Below are 22,025 nucleotides of genomic sequence, written 5' to 3' on the forward strand. Positions count from 1 at the left end.
ACCCCAGATTTCTCTGTTTCATTTTTATCTGCGAGCTGAAACAATGTAAAAAAAGTGGTAGGGATGCATACATGAAAGGTTTGTCATCTCTAGAACTTCTCCCACCAAGAGGGCTAGTTCAGTTCACAGGTTACATTAATTTCTCCAAATTTCATTGCAGTTAATGAGAATACACAGAAGGTGGAAAGTACCTCTTCTGGTAAAATGATATCCAGCCTTGTCTGCTCATTTATGATGCAGTGAAACACAACGATCCTAAGGCTGGGGTCAGAGTCCAGCAAAATCTTCTGGCTTCCTTCATGGGATCCTTTCACTGTAAATGTAAGCTCCTGGCCTAAACGCAGAGGTAGGGAACAATGAGAATTTTAACTATTCCAAGCTAACACACATAACTAATAAATAAAATCTGCTTCTACTCTGCACGCTTTTTGTCTGATTTTCTTTACATCACGATGATTAAGTAGACTTTGGGTGGCTGAAAAGGATTGAAAGCTGACATCAAACATCTTTAATGTATAAACCATTAATATACAGAAATCACATATTTTTGAAATGCTGTAGAGTGCTATTTGGTAGTTGCTTTCCATAAATAAATAAAATCAAGATTTACATTTAAAAGACTGTCTGTTTAAAAGGATTTGGGATTATTCACATTGAATAAGAGAGTCATTTTTTATGTCAATCTGTTCTGGTTTATCGCGTAAATTTTATTGTACGTTTTGTCTGCTACAATACTCAAATGATTCAAACCCCAAAATCAAGCAGACTACTTGACATGTGCCCTCATGTCACCAAAACTGAAACAACCCATCAACCCAAAGGTTGTGTTCCCTGTACAGAAAAGCCTTTACGTTTACAGATAGGTTGTATGCTGCTCTCTTGCAAGACCAGGGTCAAGAGGCATATCATTTTATGTCACTAACCTTTACTCCCCATATTACATGTCAGTCTGAAACTTCCTATAATGCAGCTCAGCCATTGCTAGCATTTTCTTCATAAAGGTCAATTTTCTGTTCATGAATTATCTCAAAACAGCCATGGTTTTTTGAGATTTGCCCCATGAGCAGCTTTACACAAGCTACTGTTTATTTGAATGAACTTAAAGACTAGTGAAGAGTCCTGCTATATTTATTAGAGCTACATTTTACAGACAAAGTCCTGATTTGGTGGTGATTTGCATTTTGTGCAGATTCTTTTGATACAATTTTACATTTAAACTTAAGAGCTTAAGTTTATTATTTTTGCTCAAGCAACAAAAAAAACCCAAAAACTGAATGTGCAGAAACTTTGTACATACTCAAACCCAAATTAAACATACAGGATAAGATTTCTACTTATTAATTTAATTATAAGATAATTTTAAAAGAAGATCCAACTTAGTTAAATTCCATTTTGAACAAGCAATAAACAAAGGGAACTAATATATTTTTTTCCATGTTTTTAGTTGTAGTATATATGGCTCTATTTTTACATCCATTTAAGATTTGCCTCTGAACTAAATACTTGTCTAACTTGAATTTTGACAGATACAATCTCTCTGCAAGGCGGGGCATGGCAAAACTAAGTATGATGTGACACAGGTAGAGTAACATGCAGAACAGATTATTAATTTTTCAACATCTGTTACAAAAACTGAATCACAAGACAAAAACAATAGGTTAATGAAGCAATAACCTCACTTGTGCATTGCTGCTTCAGCTTCACCGTATCCACTCGAACCTCCAAACAGGAAACCTCACGTGCCTGTAGCAAGAGAGGATGAATGATGATTGAGAGAAGTGTAAGTGTCATTGCAAGTGATTCATACTGTTCTCAACCAACCCCTCAAGCTGATCAATCAGCAACACAATTATTATCTATTACTATGCCTTCAAGATAACATGAGGGCAATAGTAACATGGTATTTTTTCTGTCTGAATGTAAAGAGGAACAACTCATGAGCTGCTTGAACTTGGGAGAGACAGTTAAGTAAAAAAGATGAGACCTATTCAAAATAGCAGCCTTATTGAGGTATGGAAATCTTCTTATGAGCATTTTATCACTTTCTTCATTAACCCCTGATAGTTCTGGGTGTAATGTGGGAATAATGGGTAGGAAATTTAAGTTTATAGAAGAAAGTAGGTGGCACATGCATGCTGACAGCAGCCCCACAGCATGCCTTTGCAGAAGGTGGCACCACACCAGAGCCATAGGAAAACAGTGATCCTGAGTGCCAACAACAGATCCTTTTTTCTCAGTAGGACAGTGTGGCTGACAATATTGGCTTTGGGACACAGCTCAAAGTTTCCAGAGTTAAAAATATGAACGTTGTTATGCAGGTACAGGAAAGATTGTAAGAAATACACATTACCACTAGTACTCCATTAGTAATAATGCCATCAGGGTAGTCCAGACTGAAAAATAAAATGGAAAATATAATGTCATGGGTGGGACAACTCAGATAAATATTTAAGTGCATGAGTTAACACATTAGTCATTTTACTCCATCAACTCTGACATTCCTGACTTTAAAATTCTCACTCAAGAATACTTTAAAACTTTTTAGCATATCATCTGGAACTATGCTTGATGAGTTGTAAGTTTTTCCATTCACCCGTGATAAAATATGAAGCTGGGCTTTTACTCTTGTGGGCTTTCATACTTGCTTCAGTAAACCATATAATGAATTCTGATATGTGACGTACTGCATTTGAGGAGAGCTGGAGGCTGTTACATCCATTTTGATTGTTTCGATACTACACAGTTTGACCCGAGGTTCTGTATTTGAAAAACTAATACACTTGTCTAGACTCCACAATTTTCAAAAAATTACCATAACAGCGAAAGAAATTGTACTTACCTCTACAAAGCGATTTGCAAAAAGCACATGAGATTTTAATATATCACTATATGGTAGATGTGTTTCCACTTACTCATCTAGGGGCAGAAGTAGGTTCATATACTGCAGATGTCAATTTTTACACTCTTAAATATTTTTCCCTCAGAAAAATCAGGCAATGTCTCATTAAGGGTATCTTATAATTTACCATTTTATTAAATTGCAGATGTAAATTCATACAGTATCTGAACAATCCAGATTAGTCCAAAGGGAATATATACATAGATAAAATTATAAGGCTTGCGCACCAACTCCTCAACCTGCTGCGGACAGTATGAGCTGTTTATTCAGACTTTACAAGCTATGGATTATACACTCTCTAGTCTCACACAGTTATATAGTTGACATATGTATTTCATCTCAGCTGAAACTAGGCAATATACTTCCTTTAAAATCAGATGAATGACATTGTTATCCATTTTAAGAGAAAGTTTATCACAACTGTTAGATTTCAGTATAAACACATATGAAAAATTTCCCATGACAAATAATTCTCCCAGAATTTCGAAGCTCATAAGCAGTTTAAAGTTTCATTTCCAAATGAGTATTTTCCTTTAAGAGAAAATTATGAATTAGGTAAATACTGCACAGAACAGTCAGGAAAAACTTTCCAAAAAAAACCCCAAACCAAACCCAAAAGAACCAAAAAAACACAACCCCCTCCCCCCTCCCCCCCCCAAGTTATACACTGGAAAAAAGAATTTTACTTAAAAAATTTCGTAGGATTTTTTAAGTGTATTTTAAAAGAGTTCAAAGACAACTGGTCAGGAATGGGCAAAAAATACTCAGTGTTTCTACCTACATGCAGGGAAACAGGTTTAAGTATTACAAGTCTTGTTTCAGATACAAACTTTTGTACCTAAGTACTCTTTTGTACTCAAAAAGTTGTAACATTACATGACATATGGTGGCACTATCCTAAAATACTTCATTAAAAAAATTAAAGAAAGCAGAGAAACAGCATGGTGGATACTAAAAGATCTCAGCCTGCATAGCCTGGCAAAATGAAGGTGGAAAGACAGGAAAAAAATGTCTCTTCATGGAGGTAAATATCCAGTAGAGTGTAGTATTATTTGAGGTATTGGTATCAGCAAAGTATAAAAGTTAGGTTGACAGGAGGTACAAGGCATGACCTTCAAACAGGGTGGAAGAACCAGCACTGTTGACCAGCTTGGAAGGCTCCTGGGAAGAACCAGGACAACTCGGGCATTAAGCACCGACAGCTGAGATGTCCCTCTTGGGCTATCACCTCTGCAGTCACTGCTGGTCACTCTCCACACTGCACTGCCAACTTTTACATCCTGAATTTCAAGGCTTCTGCTAGTCACAGGATAAGGCAGATGTTTTTAATTTTTTTTTTTTTTTAATTTTTTTTTTAGCCTGGTGATCCATACACCTGTTTTAAGCAGAGCAAAGGCACTCATCTTTCTCTGAAGTTTTGGAGATCAGCTGTGGCTAGAAACACAGCTGAGCTGGGTGCAGAGGAGCTCTTACTATTCAGGTTGGCAGTGACCTTTGAATATTTTGCCTACCTTTGGAGTGCTGAACAACATCCAGTTCTCAGGACTAGCTAGTAATTTCCCTAACAACCAACCTGCTATTAGACAGCTCTTGTTACAAGCACTAACAGTCCTGTCCTCTCCTCCATCACAGTTTACGACTTGTGGCCCTTTTTTAATGCAGGTCTCAGTTTTACTATGAGAATTGGGAACATATTATGGCCTGTGGCTGGGGAAGCCAGGAACAGAGAACTTGGGCATCCTTCTCCACTAAATGTCTATTGAAGCGGTGCCTAAGACTGCAGTGGACTCTGTGGGCCTGGGGATCACTTCCGAACACCTGGTACACATCAAACTGCTGCCTTCTTTTTAGATCACGCCTGACTTAGAATGAAACGGGCAATATTATATGGGAAGTTACAGTCACACAGATTCTCATCTTACAGTTTGCATTTAGAGTAGACTACTGTGCTCCATTTCACCAGATAATCTGGATTTTTTTGACACCTATTTACAAAATTTTAATACTTTCATGTCAGATCCAGCATCCCTTCTTTTAGAGGCTTCCACATAGTGCAGGCTACTTTTCTGAGCTTTCTGATGACCCAAAAGAAGCATGGGGGATGGTACTATTTCAATAAAGGAAACTGTATTCTCCTCAAAGATTCTTTGGTTGTCATCTTTCTCAGCTGAAAACTTTTGCCTTCAGTGCTCCTTGGGGCCCTGTGACTTCCTGCCACAAACACAAAATGATCAGTACACTTGGTCCTCAATGGATGGAGACTCAGCCTTCTCAGAGTTTCCTCAGCAGTGCCCAAAACAAATGGCTAGCATGATCTGCTGGTCCCCACACACATGGGCAAAATTTCTCAGAATAACAGAGCAGAACTACAGGAAGAAAAAAAGACTTTTATTTTCTAAAAATTATTCTTTTGTCATATTTCAGTAATTAATATTTAACTTGTATACAACTTTTTGTACACCTATTTACATTTCTTTGTGTTAAGTGGGCTTGGTTTTAAACACTGTCTTTCACATTTGAAAAAAAAGAAAAGGGAGGGGGAGCCAAGATGAAAGGTTGTGTAAGAGTGGTCCTTCATTCTTCTAAGAGTTGTTTGAGATGCACCTCCTCAACTTGGGACAACTGTAAGAGAGAAAGAGGTCAAAAAGAAGATCAGCAGACCCAGCAAAATACCCTGAGGCCCTCAAGACCTCTCCTTGGAAACTCCAAACTACCTTTTAGTTCATCACAAGTCTCTTTGTGGCCCCTCAATATCAGGTGTGGGCTTCAGTAGAAGTCAGAGGGGAGGGGGATGTTGAGCGAGCGAAGCCACCTAGTCCAGCGGGACCCCGTCCCTGTAGCAACTCGGAGAGGCTCATGTTGATGCTGGACTCTACAAGTGGGAACACAGGGAAGAAAGCACACGTTACTGTTGATAATCACCTGAAAATAACACAAAAAGCACTAAAGTACACAGATCAGCAGCCTGTGTACAATGACCTTACCTTTTCTGTCACTGCTGCTCGAGGGCAGCAGCTCTCATGCCAGCTGGGCTCGTGTTATGCGCCCATAAAACACTGGGCGGGCGTTTGTAATCCCTTGGCTCGGTTGCTGGTGAAAAAGGCACTTGGAGGAAGGAGCATGCCTTCCTCTCCGTGTCATTAGGATCAAACATCTGTCTCTCAGTGCCTGCCACACGTAGCGGCAGCAGAGATGTGAGCATTTGCAGGTACTGTAGGAGTGCTGCAAGAGCGAGGTAAAACTAGAGGGGGTATTCGTCTTGCAGTTGTGTGGAAACCAAGCTACCAAAATGAAGGTTTTCTTCTATTTTAAATAAAAGATAATGGGAATGAACACAGGAACCAATTTCATACAGCCCACCAGTGTATCATGAAGGAATTTTTACAACATTCTTTGGTAAAAGTAACACAAAATACAATTTTTGCAGTGAGGTCAATAGGCAAACAAAAATAGGAGTGACAAAGCCACTATCGTAGGTGTGACCCAGGAAACTTTCTTGGCCTGGGGTTACACTTCATGTGTGATATTATTAATCTGAAACACCAGAAAGAAACAACAGGCTAATATAGTACATTTCGCGATTGGTAAAGTCTGGAACAAAGATGGGGAAGGAATGAAAAACTACTTCAGATAACTAGTGTCAGACAAAATGTGCTGGTGGGAATAATTACTAAGCTTAGAGATAAACTGCCATATTTACCCCAAAAAAGTATGTTCTCATTGTTCCCATCACAATACCAGATTTGTGGAAACTGTCTGACATGGTTAGCTGTACTTCTTGTTAGCACTATGGTGAAAATTATCTCTAATCTGTGTCAACACTTCTTCCACCCAGCAATGCCAAAAACCCTTGCCAAAACCTGCTAAGCTTGTTCAACACTGGAGAAGTAGGTTTGGTCCATAGCTTTCTGGTGATCCCCCTTCAGCTACTTCAGTTCAGTCTTTCTGACCTTTTCAGGGTTCTTTAGTTTATCACAGTGTCCTGGTTTTGGCTGGGATAGAGCTAATTTTCTTCCTAGCAGTTGGTACAGTGCTGTGATTTTGGATTTAGTGTGAGAATAATGTTGATAACACACTGATGTTTTAGTTGTTGCTCAGTAGTGCTTATTCTGTCGAGGACTTTTCAGTTTCCCATGCTCTGCCAACGAGGAGGTGCACAAGGAGTTGGGAGGGAGCACAGCCAGGACAGCTGACCCCAACTAGTCAAAGCGATGTTCCATACCATAGAGCGTCATGCCCAGTATAGAAACTGGGGGAGTTGGCCAGGGGGGACTGATTGCTGCCCAGGAACGGGCTGGGCATCGGTCAGCGGGTGGTGAGCAACTGTATTGGGCATCATTTGGTTTTCTTGGGGTTCATTCCCCTCTCTCTTTGTTATCTCCTTCCTCATTACAATCATTATTATTATTGTATTTTATTTTATTTCAATTATTAAACCATTCTTATCTCAACCCATAGGTTTGACCATTTTCTGATTTCTGCCCCATCCCGCCTGGGGGGCAGGAGGAGTGAGCAAGCGGCTGTGTGGTACTTAGTTGCTGGCAGGGGTTAAACCATGACACACGGGTAATGTGATCCATTGTCTCCAACTTCAGTGCAAAAACCTTTCATAAATTACTCCTGACATCACACTTTTGTACATTGAGGGGAGAAAAAAAAAACCCTCTCAATATCCTACCAAGATCATGATATTTAATCAATTCAGATGTGCTTACACCTTTATTCCAGACTAGACTGATGGGCAGAACAGCATTGACTGCCACACATGCGCAAGAAATGCAATTAAGGAATAGTAGGGGAAATGTTTATCTGCCTTCTGACAAGCAGCCCATTTTCCCAGAGAAGCATCTTCCCTTTTCTCAGTCCTGCTGGGACCTCACGGGGACATTCCCTGACTTATGATGCAGAAATTTCTTCCTTTTGCGTGTGGAGTTGTTCAGGCCACAACTATTACATTGGTTACCCAGGTATGACACTATGAATGAAAAAAGTGGATCAGAGGTGTTCTTGCTGTAGCAACTGAGGAATGACTGTGATTCTTTTTAAAAGTCCCAACCATCATGCAATCAGTAGAACTCCTACTCAGACACCACCTGCAGAAATTGCTAAATTTCTGACTTTATCTATTGAACATCTCTCCCACAAAAGGCAATTGGCTGCAATGTCCAAGAGAAGAGTTTCACACAGAGCCAGCGCACACATGCTCCGAGACAAATTCCAGCATCTGTCCTCATATGCAAACCCACTTGTGCATAACATCCAAGACAGACAACCTACTTGGACCCCTCTCATCAAAAGACAGTATTATCAAGAGTATGATTCTATGTACCAAGTCCATAAGCTATCCTCTAACTTTCAAAGAAAGAAAGACCCTAGACAGGCCATTTGGGGCATCTACTGCAGCTCCCTTCCCCATTGCCATTACTGATGTGGTGACACTCCTAAGCTGTGATAGGCAACATTTGTCTTGCCGTTGCTGGGCCTTCTGCCAGTTTTGGTGCACAGTAAACAACAAACAATCCACCCTGGTAAGTCTCCGTGAGATGTAATAGGAGATTCTGGGACTGCTTTACCTCTGATGGCTTTTTTGCTTGTGAACACTGGGAGATCTTTCCTTCTCCCTTCATAACACTGAGCTACTGCCCTTTTTCCAGCAAGTCCCTTCTGTCTATTTCCCCTTCTGTCATGAATAAACACGTTATTCAAAGTCTCCACCAACATATTATCCTGCTAGGATTCCTGAAGTGCCCCAAATGCCTTGAAAAAGTCCCAGCAATACCATCCTTTCTCTAAGGTTGCTTTAACAACACCTGCAGTCCAATAACATGGATCAAACTGGTAACAGAAATACTTTCCAGAAAATTCCTCAGAGTTATAAAGCATATTATGGAGACAGACTAGAATACCCATGATCCCGCACCAGACTCCCTCTTCAGTTATTGCAGCAGGCTCCCAGTGTTCTCCACAGCTTGAACATCCTGAAGCAAACACATCCCCTAAACAGTCAAACTCCACCAACAGCTTTCAAGCCTACCAAGGGAAGCCAGTGCTGCTCCTCCAGTTTTCCTGGTGCCTCAGCCCTCAGCCTCCCACACTGATCTTTGCTTAAATATTGCAGAATATTTAGTTACTCTCCCTGCTGGAGTTGATACTCAAGTCTACCACAGCTCCCCACAGGTAGCCAGATGAGCTGAATAGATCAATTTACAGGACAGCATTTTATAATGGTGTAGATTTGAAAAGCCAGATTTCCCAAGGAGGCTTGGCACTCCTTCAAGGATCAAAATTTTCTGAATATTGTAGTTGTCCTCATACTTCCTTCTGTATTGACTCAATGACAAGAAAAGAACAGGAGGAACTTGGAACCCAGTCACACAGGGCAAAAATGACATTTTCAGATATTTAAAATTTAAAGACATGTATTCTGAAATTCCAATTTACTAGACTTGAATAAAAACATCTAGATACTGCTTTCAGAGACTGTAGGTTTAAGAAGCACTGTCACATATGAACCAGCTTTCCAGACTATTTTTATACTGAATACAACAGTTTATTTAGAATTTAGGACTCTACTCACGTGTTCTGCAGTGTGAACTCTACCTCCAGCTCCTCACGTGCCTGAAGAGAGTGGAAAAAAAGAAAGGCATATTACTTATTTTTCTTCATAGCTTTCATCACACCAGTTACACATAATTTGCAAAGTATATGTTTAGAATAGCACTTAGGAAAATTCCTAGAACATAAGAATAATTTGCAAAAGAACCCTGTGGTGCCAACTGAAAATATTGACTTCTAAGAAACTGAAAAAGTAGTTGCTAAAACTATCTTTTTTTAAATCTAAATGCCATAAAAGTATGCAGATGTAGGAACTGCTATTCTGCTAAAACAGACATTTTTCAGATTTTAATTCCCAACAGAAAAAGAATCATCTGCTTTAATATTATTACTGTTTAAAGTGGCTGAAAATTTAGAAATTATACCAAGACCCCACAAACATGTCAGAAATATTCAGAATTAAGGCACCAGGTAATTAGTTCTAGCTGGTTCCATCCTAGATTTTTAGCATAGAGATTTGTTCTTAACAAAAACTAGCATGGAGCACTCATACAGGAATTTTAAGTCTTATAATAGCAGCAAAATACAGTTTAAGTAGATTTTAGCTATTATGAACGCTGTAAAAGGATATGTTTAGACAGAAGGAAAGAATTTGCTTTTGTTCTCACCAATTCCATTGCTCACCTGTGGATTCAGCTGAAACTTCACTCGAACAGTACGTCCTACAGTGAGTTTATCTATGTCAAAGAGAACTGTGCAGAGTTCGTCATCCCTGGTGATTGTGTCTTCATCACAGACCTTTAGCTCCAGCACATTCTGCAAAAAGAGGTTAAGAATATCATGGAGTTATTTCTATACCTAAGAGCTCCATAAGGTAGGAAAATCTCAAGACTAGGTTTTCCTCCCTCTCCCCTCCAGTTTCAAGGAAAAAAGGAAAAAGGAGAAAGAGAATCAGAAAAGTGAAAGAGATTTGGGAGCATTAGACTTCACATTACTGATAACTGTACATACACAAAGAAGCAGGCTTTTCTGCCTGGGGAAATGAAACAAGACAAGTAGGTCATGCAGAACACTCATGAATTTGTGATATATAACTGTATTAAATATTTCTGCATTTATTTTATGGTCTTTGGTTCTAAGTGTGTAAAACAGGTACATACAGAATGCTTAAAGGATTTCCTTTCCACCATACCTAGAACTAAGTGATTGTACTGTTATTTTTATGTGATCTTTATCTTGGGTTTCACTTGTACATGTCAACATCAGGAACAGGATAGTAAGGCCATATTCTGCAGGGCATTAAATTGCTTCTCACTGCTTCAGTATAGTAGGTGTTTAAGCAACAAGTAGTTGGAACAGAACAATACCAAGGAGGATGTAAGCAACAGGTTTTTTTCTGAGGAATCTTTAACACCTCCAGTGTTTGGACACTAGCTGTGTACTTATTGGTTCATTGTAGTTTTGCATAATCTACTGACTATCTGCAGATAGCAAATGGTGAAAATCATTTATTTTCAATACCTTGACTCGGCGGTCAATCTTATAGCAGAAAGCTTCATTCCAGACAGGGTTTTTGCTGTTCCTGATGGTCCTGGTCCGAACCTTCTCGGCTGAGGCAGTAGGCAGCCACAGTGTCACATAACAATCTGAAAGAGTGACTGTATAACAAGAAGATGAGCAGAATGATAATGTATCCAGAGAAAGAATTACTGCACTGTGCACATTTAAGCCAGTAAGACAAAGATAACACGGTAGGGGATTTCTTCCTAAAGTATACAGGCTAAGGAGCAAATAATACAGTGAAGTACTCATAGGAAAATAGAAATGTGTTTGCCATGTTCGTTCCCACCTTTTCACTTTCAGTCAGACTTTTCCTTTAAAACATTATTTTGTATTTGAAATAGCTCTGTATCCCACATGCAGTACATGCACACCTATCCATGCTGCATTTAGCTTTATATTAATGACTACCCCAATGACTGGGGCAGGGTAATGTTGCCAAAAGACAAGAATATCTACCGGTATATGCCCTCTGCCAGACACACTCACATCAGCTCTAGGATGGCTTCTCTGTCACTCAGGCAACCCACCTCACAACCTTCAAATCTGGGCTGCAGAGAGACTTGTTTTCTAGCATTTCCTCCCCAGGTTTGGTACCTTAACTAACTGAAAGCCTTTAATAAAGTGCTGGCTTAAATGAAGAACAACAGATGGGGTTTTTTTGCCAAAAAAAGGTAATGTGTTCCCCCAAAGCTGAAAAGTTTAATTTCCTTATCACAAATCAGAATGTGCCAATTTCATAATTATTCATATATTTGACTAAATTTTTAGAAGTTGTGTCTTTGTCAGCAATCCTTTTGCAAAACAAAATCAGTTTCAGCATCATGGTTAAAATTACTATTTATTCTATTCCCTCCTACTACACTATCTGCAGACTGGAAAAATCCTGTGGTCACTCATGTCTGGGGAAGGAAGCCATAAGTGCCACCAAAGACATCAGCTCCTTCCATACCTTGACCTCCCATGTTTGGAGGGAGAATCGCCAAGGAGTGAAACTTGCAGAAGCTTGATCCAGGTGCCAATGGCCTTTCTCCTGTACCTATTACGGAATCCATATTCTCCCTATTTCACATTAGCAATGCTCAACCAGTCATCTGGTTCTTACAGTGACCTTGTGAGTCAGAAAAGGTCAAATAATTCAACCCATAGTCAATCCCTGCATCATGCTCAAAACCCATAACAATGTTATTACATCACATTAAGTCCAATTTTCTTCATGTATTTCCTTTTTCTCTTTCAGTAACAACTACAGATTTAGGTTTTTCTACCAGTCATATTTTTCCCAAGCTGTGCTTTTGTCGTGTAGTTAATCACGCTATCACAATCAGCAAAACTTTGATAAAAACTGTGGGAAGGAAAGCCTTTCCAGAAAGTGGTCTTAGCCAAATCTGATCAGAAAAGCATGACTGATCGGATGTTCAGCAGAGGCACAAGCGTAGGTAGATGGAAATGTAAAATGATGATTAATGCTACAGCTTCCGTTTTCAAAGGGCTTCAGACACACTGACGAATTACTTCACAGTGGCAATGTAAGGATTAAGCAAGTAAGTACATTGAGAGAACTTGAACGACTTGCCCAAGATCCCATAATGCAGTCAGCGTCAGGGTCCAAAATACAGTCTAGATTTCCAGGTCTATACCCAAATCTATTAAAATTATCTTGCTCTGGAACAACAGTAGGGAGAAATACTTTTAAAGCGTATTTACTTTTCACTGGTTAAGTAAATAGGAACATGAGAATCAAAGACCAAGAAGAAAGATTCGCTTCAATAAATTAAGCACAAATACTTCACTAGCAAGAAAATTTAAAAAAAAAAATAAGAAAAAACATTGATGTGGGGAACACCAAGGTTTAATCAGAAAAACAGGAAAGCTAAAGTGGAGGAAATAAATGCTAACTCAGAATTGTGACAAGCAGCATACTGTTACCATTACCAACAGGTAGAAAAGGGATATTTTCCCATAGTTGAAAATACTGAGGTTTTGAGGAAAACTAAGTGAAATGTTTGCCTTTTTAATGCCTCAGAAAAGGTAAAGACTGCCTGAATTATCCTTCCCACTAGAGACAAAAAATGAACAAGTTTTCCAGAATAATTTGAGTTTCTCCAGAAAACAAATTTTCTGCTGAGAAAATACTCTTGCTGAAAAGTTTTCAAATGTCTCTGCCAGATACACTTTAAACAAATCCTTGGGATGTCTAATTTCTGAATTTGAGGTATCTCAAGGGGGTAAAGATATGATATTCATCCATTCTTGAGACCAGAATACATGGTAATCAAGCAATATGAGGTGGCAGACATGCCAACAGGCTTCATGAAGAAAGGCCATACAATTCAACGTGGTAAGGAGCAACTGTGAGCAAGTTATTCCTGAGAAGGACAGCCACGATGAATTGAGGCATAAGCAGGCAACCTGCTGGAGTACACAAATGCACACGCAATTGTGCATGCAGGTTTGCAGATGCAATTGCAGTAGCTGCTTGGTCAGATCACATATTTGGTTGGTGCAAATCACCACTTAGACATTTGAACATCTGGATTTTGTTAAATAAAAAGTCGTGCATACAACTATAAGCCCACAAAGTGTGTGCTTCTGTACATAAAAATAGGTCTTTAATCTCTAAGAAACCCAGAACTTTACATCTTACAAGGTGCTCTCACTTTGTCTAATAAACCAAATCACTTTTTCAAAGTGGCACAGTAAATATCGTAAAACAAAGCAGTTTGGTCATCTGTCATTTCTAGAGTAAAAAATATTAAGACATAAGCAGTAAACAAGGCACTCAGCAAATCATAGCAGATTTTTTAAAGCTGGAAAATAAAAGGAAAAAGATAAACACAGTAGTATTACATTGTGGAAGACACAGGAGTAAGTAATCCAGAATACCTCAAGTAAGTGGTAGAGATTTGTTCCCTGATAGCAATCATTCATTCAAAAATCCTGTTGTTGTTAAATACAATTTCCATGTGTTCCAACCACATCCCTCCTGCCAGAAACCACCAAATCCAACCTCAGATAAGTTTCCGCTTTACTCTTGACTCATCACACTAGTTAAAATCTCAAAACATATAGTAGATTAACTAAAATTTACAGCTGATTTCCTTAGAAACTATGATGTGTTGCAGGAAATTCTGAGTGTACTAAAAGAAAATTAATTTCGAGCCATGTTCAGCAAGATTTTAGGGAACATATTGTGGAATTTTCCTCTTTGTTTTACATCTTCATGTTTTATTCTTGTGGTCTTCAGATCTGAATTTTTGTATCTTCTGTGTCTTTATTTCACCTTTTTCTTTCATGCCTTTCCAACCTCTTTACACAGATGTTTCATCATTCAAATTTCCCCATGAAAGTGACTCAGTGGCATAATTGCATTTTGAAAGGCACCTGAACAAGCCTCAGTGCACCCAGGAGGGTGGGTTATTGAGGACCCACATCTGTGAAACAGAAGTGGTGAGGAAGCTCCTCAATGAATTGGAAAATTCAGAATTAATCCAGTCCCTCCCCTGGGTGAGTCAGTGCCACATCTAGACAGTGAACAAACCATTCTTTCCACCTATTGCAAGTTCCATTCTCCCACTGAGCATTTTCATTTTAAATTTGCTGCCACACTCTGGTTCAACAAACCAATGTGTACTAGTCTGCAGAGGCAGAGAAGGTGAATCATTACAGGGCTTCCACAGTTGGATATCACCAGACTCTGTAGACTTCCCTACTGCAAAGATTTCTTCTGTCTTGGGCTCTTCTCACTATTAACTCTTGTTCTGTGATATGGTTTACTGAAAAGCACAAGAATTTTCATCATTTAAAGAGCAGTCCTCTGATCAGCGGCTAAGTCCGATGTCACAAGGGTAGGAAATACATCTCATACAGTGAGGTATGAAAAAGCAGATCAAATGCATTACCTTGCTTGAGCTAGCGTCTTTACACTTAAGAGCAGAAAGCAACACTTCAGTATCACAATAAAAGTAATTCTTGCAAAATTGCAGCAATATATCTTTTTAATCCTACACAATTTAAGAACAAAGAAATACTGACTAAATATTTTCTTTACTTCAAAGAATTATAAGAGACATCCAACAATAGTAGAAGTACTCACGCAAGTCTGCCTTCCGGACATTCCTCACTCTTAGTATTTTTACAGTGAGCAAGTTGAAAGGAGATACTGGTGTCTGTATGACAATTCAAAAAAAGAAAAAAGATTACATTGACATTAATATTACAGTCTATAGGCACAGACTACTGTAACCCTAAGTTCTAAGGGCGTAGAGAAAACAATGTTTTTAAGGTTGAGTAAATATCATTTATCAAACCAACCGTAGCAGTTGAAAAAAAATACACAAATTTTTGGCACAGAACCCTTTTCAGGTCTGAAATAGAAGCAACAGATTTCAAAACGACATATGAATAGAGGTGCTGAGAGTTTGATTTAACAAAGATCACTTCTTTCTAATGCCATTCCATTGTTACCACAATAAACACTCCTACAGCACACGCATGAGCATCCTCACCTCTTACACACCACTGTCTGCAATAGAACAGACTGTCTCCGGGACACCAAACACCGTCACAGTAGCTGTGCAAGTAGAGCTAAGCGACCACCATGCACCAGCACAAGCTCCTGAGCACAGCCTAAAAGGCCAGAAATGCAGCTGACAGCGACAAGAAACTTCTCATGAAGACTTTGATCCACCTCTGTTCTTCAGCCCTGATCCCCAGCAGAAAGCTACAAAGCTCTTTCCAGAGACGATCTTGGGAATTAACTCACAACTCCAGTTAGGTATCAGACACCTTGGACTCAGAGATATTAATTCTATAATACATCATAACTTCCACGGCTCTTACTAATATGTCTTCATATTCTGCAGGCTATAAATTAACTCTTTTCCCATTTCACCTTGGAGATAACTACTTAACATCTTTCTCTCCTCTCTCACCCTAACATCTCCTCTGTTTCACAGGCACCATCTTTCCTTTTAAAATCAATGTACGTACACATAGCATTTATCTCAACACTTGCTTGAAATTGCTATTTAGTTTTCAGTCTACTGATTCTGTTTTAGAAAATTCTAGAAATTTCTGTTTCAGAAAAACAGGTGTTTTGTGCCCAAAACCTTGTCTAGTCTTTCTATCTTATACTAGTTGGTAAGAACAGATATTAACTCTACCCATAAAGCCTCTCGCTCCTGCATTCATAGGCATAATATACCCTAATAAAGTTAATACAGCGTCCTAACACAAACATATGGGTTTTATTACTTTGCATCTGAAGTATCTATATTAATCATGAGCAGCAAAAGTAAAAACGATGTACTGATGCTAACTAATAAAACGTACCTTGCTACGATTTCCTTCATACATGCTATAAGTTTTGACAGATCACTTGTCTTTCCTGCTGTAGCACAAGGTATCCTGAAGCATTTCTCAATGCTTTGACAAAGTGTTAAGCAACTGGGACCATGACATGACATTGGACACTAAACACAATGTAACGAAGCAGGTCCTTGTCCCCGTCAACGAAAATCTCAGCACCTCTGAAAATGCAGCAGAGATGAAGAACAGCCTCTAAGAAACATCCTAGATAACCCTCGGCATATCCTCTTGCACCTCCCTTTGGGCAAGGGGCCAGAAGACGCAGAGTTGAAGGTCAGTGAGACAGCAGCAGGAGGGTCGGAGCAGCCACTGATGTGGGCACATTGGTTCTATGTTGTCTGAACCTGTACTGACACTAGTACAGGGCACAGTTTTATGGTGCATAGTTTGCAAGCACGTGAATTGTCACCTGTGGGACATTTCAGCTGTCTCAAAGAGTATATCACACCTCTACCTGCTCCATTATCCCAAATATGGCCACAAAGGAGAGCTTGGACAGGCACACCTTGAAAGAAAAGAAAACTAGAATGGATCGAGAGCAGCTCTGAGGAGAAGGACTTGGGAGTGCTGGTTGATGAGAAGCTCAACATGACCCAGCAATGAGCACTTGCAGCCCAGAAAACCAACCGTATCCTGGGCTGCATCACAAAGCCGTGTGACCAGCAGGTCAAGGGACGGGATTCTCCCTCTCTACTCCAACCTGGTTGAGACCCCCTCCGCAGTACTGCCTTCAGCTCTGGGGCCCCCAACACAAGATGGACACGAACCTGTTGGAGTAAGTCCAGAGGAGGCCACAAAGATGGTCAGAGGGCTGGAGCACCTCTCCTATGAAGACAGGCTGAGAGAGTTGGGGCTGTTCAGCGTGGAGAAGAGAAGCCTCTGGGGAGACTTTAGAGCAGCCTTCCAGTACCTAAAGGGGCCTACAAGAAAGCTGGGGAGGGACTTTTTACAAGAGCAGGTAGTGATAGGACAGGGGGCAACAGCTTTAAACTGGAAGAGGGAAGACTTAAATAGGATATAAGGAAGAAGTTCTTCACTGTGAGGGTGGTGAGGCAGTGGCATAGGTTGCCCAGAGAAGCTGTGGATGCCCCATCCCTGGAAGTGTTCAAGGCCAGGCTGGATGGGGCTTTGAGCAACCTGGTCTAGCAGAAAGTGTCCCTGCCCATGGCAGGGGGGTTGGAACTAGGTGATCTTGTAAGGTCTTGTAAGGTCCCTTCCAACCCAAATCATTCTAGGATCCTATGACAGCTGGGGGCGGGGTGTGGGAGCGGGTGGGGATTAAGAAAAAAAATAATAATATTACAGTCTCCAGTCAAAAGCAACCAAAAGACATCATTCCCAGACTACATAGTTAAACTGCAGAACTACTTTTCTATATGTATCAAATGGAGCTAGGTAAAACACAGAAGCACTCCTAGGCACAGCGACTAACAGCCAAGGCTTCTCTATCCCAGCCAAATCTACTGATATGTTTGCTACATTTATGCTTGATCCCTGCTTTCCCATCCAATAAATCCTAAATGTTTTTTGTCCTCAGCAGTGCTATTTCAACAGAAGAGGTGGAGCATATCTTCACCCAGGAAGGACAGGGTTTGCATCCCTTGAACACAGAAGAACAAACTTGAGCAGAAGTTCCCCATCCCAGGGAAGTGCTATAATGACTAGGCTTGACACCATTTTAAAGGAATAACCTTTCTCAGCTCTTTGAAAACAAGCATCTAGACCTGTACTTTGTGCATCTCAGGTGGATAGAGGTATCTCCCTGCAGCCCTAAGTGGCGCACAGAGAAAGGATCCAAGAAGGGTGTTTCTGTCCTCAGCTGTCCCTGTTAGCTGGATGGACCTATTTATGCAGTTCCCTGCTCAGCTGTTACAACTCCCATTCTGGTGTTTCTAACTCTCCAAATATATCAAATCAATCCTCAGTGCTTCACTCTGGGTTGTAGAGTCCATTCCCATACTACAGACTTGAAAGTCAGACCTTATAGCTCCTAACTTTTAGGTGTCTGAATGCTTTGTCAAGCCTAGCTGTCAACGACTTACTCAAAGTCACACAGAAAAACTACCAAGGGGCATATCTTAAACTGGATAATCTGCTAGTAATAGGCAATGACTTCCACATCTTTCCCTTTAATGTGATGATGACCATATCACAGGCTGGGTAAGTTCTGAGGCCAGAAGCCTCCCAGGTCAGTTATTACGCACACTTCAACTTTCAGCTTCTGTATTTATTGCGTCTGAGACATGATTGTTAGCTCATAAACCGGAAACACAAGCCGGGTATTTTAATAATCACTGTTGAAACCACTTAAATACATGAGATTGCAAACACAGGACTTGGTCACACTATCCTACGTCAGATAAAAGTTCAATTAAGTCCTGTGGCATATTTGTGCAATACTTACACATCTAGTTCCAGGGAAGTCAACAGGAGTGTTCACATATGTGGGTGCTCATTCATGTGAATAGGAGTCACAGAACTGGGCTCTAAAACTGCTCTATTTCAGTAAAATTCCAAGCTTAAAAGTCTTTCATAGAACTCAAATCAAGAGAAAAGGCAGTTAAAGTACAACAGCGTGTCAGATCTATTTGGAGCAGAGCACTCTTCCCTTAGTTTTCTCTTCTCAAAGGAATAGAAATCTCACCACTACTCTAAAAACTATGAAGACCAACAAAGAAAATGCTCAGCCCTGTCAGAAAAAGTGGCAGGACTTTAAAACACAGATCATTGCCTTGCTTCTGACCTGGGTCAGGTATGTGGCACCTTTTAACTTCAAAGAGTTTTGGAGCCTCAAGGGCAGGTAGGATTCCATTACGTTACTATGTCTACCAGCTCAGGCAAGGTCAAATGCATAAAAAACACTTTTCTTGTACTACATGTTTTGTATTTATTTCACTCATTTTAAAATATCCTATAGCTGGGTCTTACTAGGTCAGGAGAAGTCATTGGGGTTGTTCCAGAATAAAAACAAATGTAGCAGCAGTGACTCAAGGTCTGTTTCTTTCCAAGAGCTACGTAAAACTTGTATGGCTTCACACTGCCATTTTCACGTGATTTTTTTCTTCTCTTCCTGTTTGCAGCTCCACAACTGCAAACTTGCATGTTAAAATAAATCCAGATCTTAAAAGAGAAACCAAGTCAAGCATTTCCACAGTTTAACATGACTTTTTCTCAAAACCACGCTAGCCTATATTATTTTGATATGATACAGTAATTTGAGTAATTTAAAAAGTGTTACTTTTTTGCCTGTCAGCTTAAGAGCCCTACCAACATTTTCTCACCAAATATTTTACATGTTCCCTTTAATTTAAATGGTCACTCAAGTTTAAATCATATACATCCCACAGGTTGCCCTGAAACTGACTCTGATAATGAAAGCCGATTTCCTTAACTGAGTCGTTGAGTAACAAAAACCAACTCAGGTATATAAGCATAGTATACCTATCATCATAAATACCAACTTTCATGGCCAAAAAAAAAAAAAAATCAAACCCAAACCCCAAACATAATGCTCAGGTGATTTTTGCCTCTGTGAACCTCAAAGAGTCAGGGCATAAAGAAGGTGCTCTGGGTCCTACTCTAAATTGTATGTACTATATTCAGCTCAGTTCTGTCACCCTAAATACCCTAAAGACAAGAGGCACAATCTAAACCCACTGAACTGTTCAGGTCTCACACCTAGAGACCTACTAACAACGTAAAAAGCACTAAGGATAAAAAAACCAGCTTGATTCTCTAAACATAGGCTAAGATTACAGGACTCAAAGTAACAATTTTTATGATCCTAGCATACTTCCTTAGGGCTGCAAGACTATAGACAGAGGCCTAAACATAATTTTAAAAGCTACTTTTTGAAGAAACTCTGCAAAGTCTTTGCTTTACCACAGCATTTCACTTTGAACAGAGAAGGTAAATGGCTCTCGCACACAACCAGGCATCAGATACTATCAATAACAGCAACCCTTCATGAGGCAGACCAAGTTTAGCACCATTTGGGAGAATCTCTGTATCACTGCAATCCCCCACGTGGAAGCAAAGCCCAAAACAAACCAGGCTGGGAAACCCCCACATCTTCCCAACTACAGATCACCAGAGAGTTGCAACTGATATTGGCAGCTCCAAACCCATCGCAAGTGTCTGAAGACAGCCCCATGCTGTCACCACTGCCGTTGTTCCCATTCACTGGCTTATAGCTGCTTATCTGATATATTTTCCTTTATGCTAATACTTGTTAACATGAACGTCTGCTCATTGCCCAGCGAGGTTTCATTTGCCTGTGCAAAGAATTAATTCTCAGTTCAGCCTTTACAAAACACCTCATTGCTCTTTTTTCATGTTCAGAGAAATTTGGGCACTGCTCCCACTCTTACCGGGCTGATGAGACTGGGCTTGTAAGGAGTCTGAACACAACACATTTATTCCACAGTTTTATTTGTTCCGATGCTGTGTTTTTAAACACCATGTTACACAGAGCATTGCAAGCTCTACAACAGGTCATTACAGCGCAAAGAAAGACCACAAGGAAAACCAGAACAACTGAAAGATCCATTTAAATGGAGTCTTATGAAGCAATAACATAAGACAAGTGGGTGTTTCATCCAAAGAAATAAAAACACAAAAAAAGAGAGGAATTAAAAAATTAATACAGGTGAAGTACAAATCAGCCCAGATACAGTGCAACACCTACTCACAGCATCATAACCATCAGACACCAACAGAGGCGAAACGATTTAGAATTTACTGAAAGCCAAGGCAATATTTCATCTACACAGCTGAAGTCGCAGTTCAGCTTTTCAGTGTTCAGTAAATACTGCAGCAGTTTTCCCCTGAGCCATTGAATTCCTAACATTTTTTCTGGTGATCTACATTCAGCACTGGACAGCATTTAATGAAGGGCTAGCTAATTACTACCTACCGTTCTCACCGCTGGTGCTGAGGTGCCCGTAAAAGTCTAGGAAAAACAACACAAGGTAAAGTTAAGAAAACTAAGCTACGTATTAAACTCTTATTTTAGACTGACATTTAAAAACATCTCACATTCAAAGCCATACTTCCATACTTGGAGCTATGCTCATTAGTGACACTTATTAGGTGCTTTACTGACCACCAAACCCATCACAACTCTGTGCCAGCTTCTTATTACCTTGACATGAAGCTTTTTTTTAAGAAAGCACAATAAGTAACACTGTTAGCCCTAAAACATAGCTTGAAAATGCAGACATGCCACGAGGTTCTGTAAAAGGCTAAACTAGGAAAACCGTCCTTGCAACCACAAGATCTGAGGAACAGCAAACCTGCTTTCCATGGATTGGTCGTACACCTCAAACAGCTTGTTCTCCTCTGCAATCAACCTAAGTGGAATATCAGACAATTTTACCTACTTGATGCTTGCTATCAGCTTCTTTTGCTTACCTCATTTGAACTTAGATTTGATCCCATTGCAGTCCCAGTTGCATATAAGTCCAATGTTAAAAGACACCGAGTTGTACAGCTGGCAGGAACTCCTCATGCAGATTAGGGGTGGAGGAATAGGGATTTTATGACAAGGCTCTCCCGCCCCACCCCTTTATTATTTCCAGTCATTAGGCAGTCCCCTCCCTGCTTCCTGCAGCCTATTACAGCACCTCAGCCGAGTCAGCAG

The 22,025-nt window shown here is 40.0% G+C and overlaps 1 protein-coding gene across 1 annotated transcript in view; it reads right to left on the reverse strand.

Moving 5' to 3' along the window:
* The window catches only part of LOC104158049 (cytosolic phospholipase A2 epsilon-like), a 34,216-nt gene extending 12,393 nt beyond the window's left edge, over nt 1-21,823 (reverse strand). The window contains exons 1-9 of the mRNA XM_009695610.1: nt 21,797-21,823; nt 15,111-15,183; nt 10,976-11,112; nt 10,139-10,270; nt 9,477-9,517; nt 2,351-2,393; nt 1,680-1,743; nt 192-334; nt 1-35 (exon numbers count right to left, since the gene is read on the reverse strand). The exon at nt 1-35 is cut by the window's left edge and continues 82 nt beyond it. Coding sequence (XP_009693912.1) covers nt 1-35; nt 192-334; nt 1,680-1,743; nt 2,351-2,393; nt 9,477-9,517; nt 10,139-10,270; nt 10,976-11,112; nt 15,111-15,183; nt 21,797-21,823 — 695 coding nt within the window. The remainder of the gene's footprint in view (nt 36-191; nt 335-1,679; nt 1,744-2,350; nt 2,394-9,476; nt 9,518-10,138; nt 10,271-10,975; nt 11,113-15,110; nt 15,184-21,796) is intronic.
* Between the last annotated feature and the right edge of the window lie 202 nt (nt 21,824-22,025).

Source organism: Cariama cristata, unplaced genomic scaffold, assembly GCF_000690535.1.
Source record: "Cariama cristata isolate BGI_N322 unplaced genomic scaffold, ASM69053v1 scaffold6742, whole genome shotgun sequence".
Taxonomy (NCBI): Eukaryota; Metazoa; Chordata; class Aves; order Cariamiformes; family Cariamidae; genus Cariama; species Cariama cristata.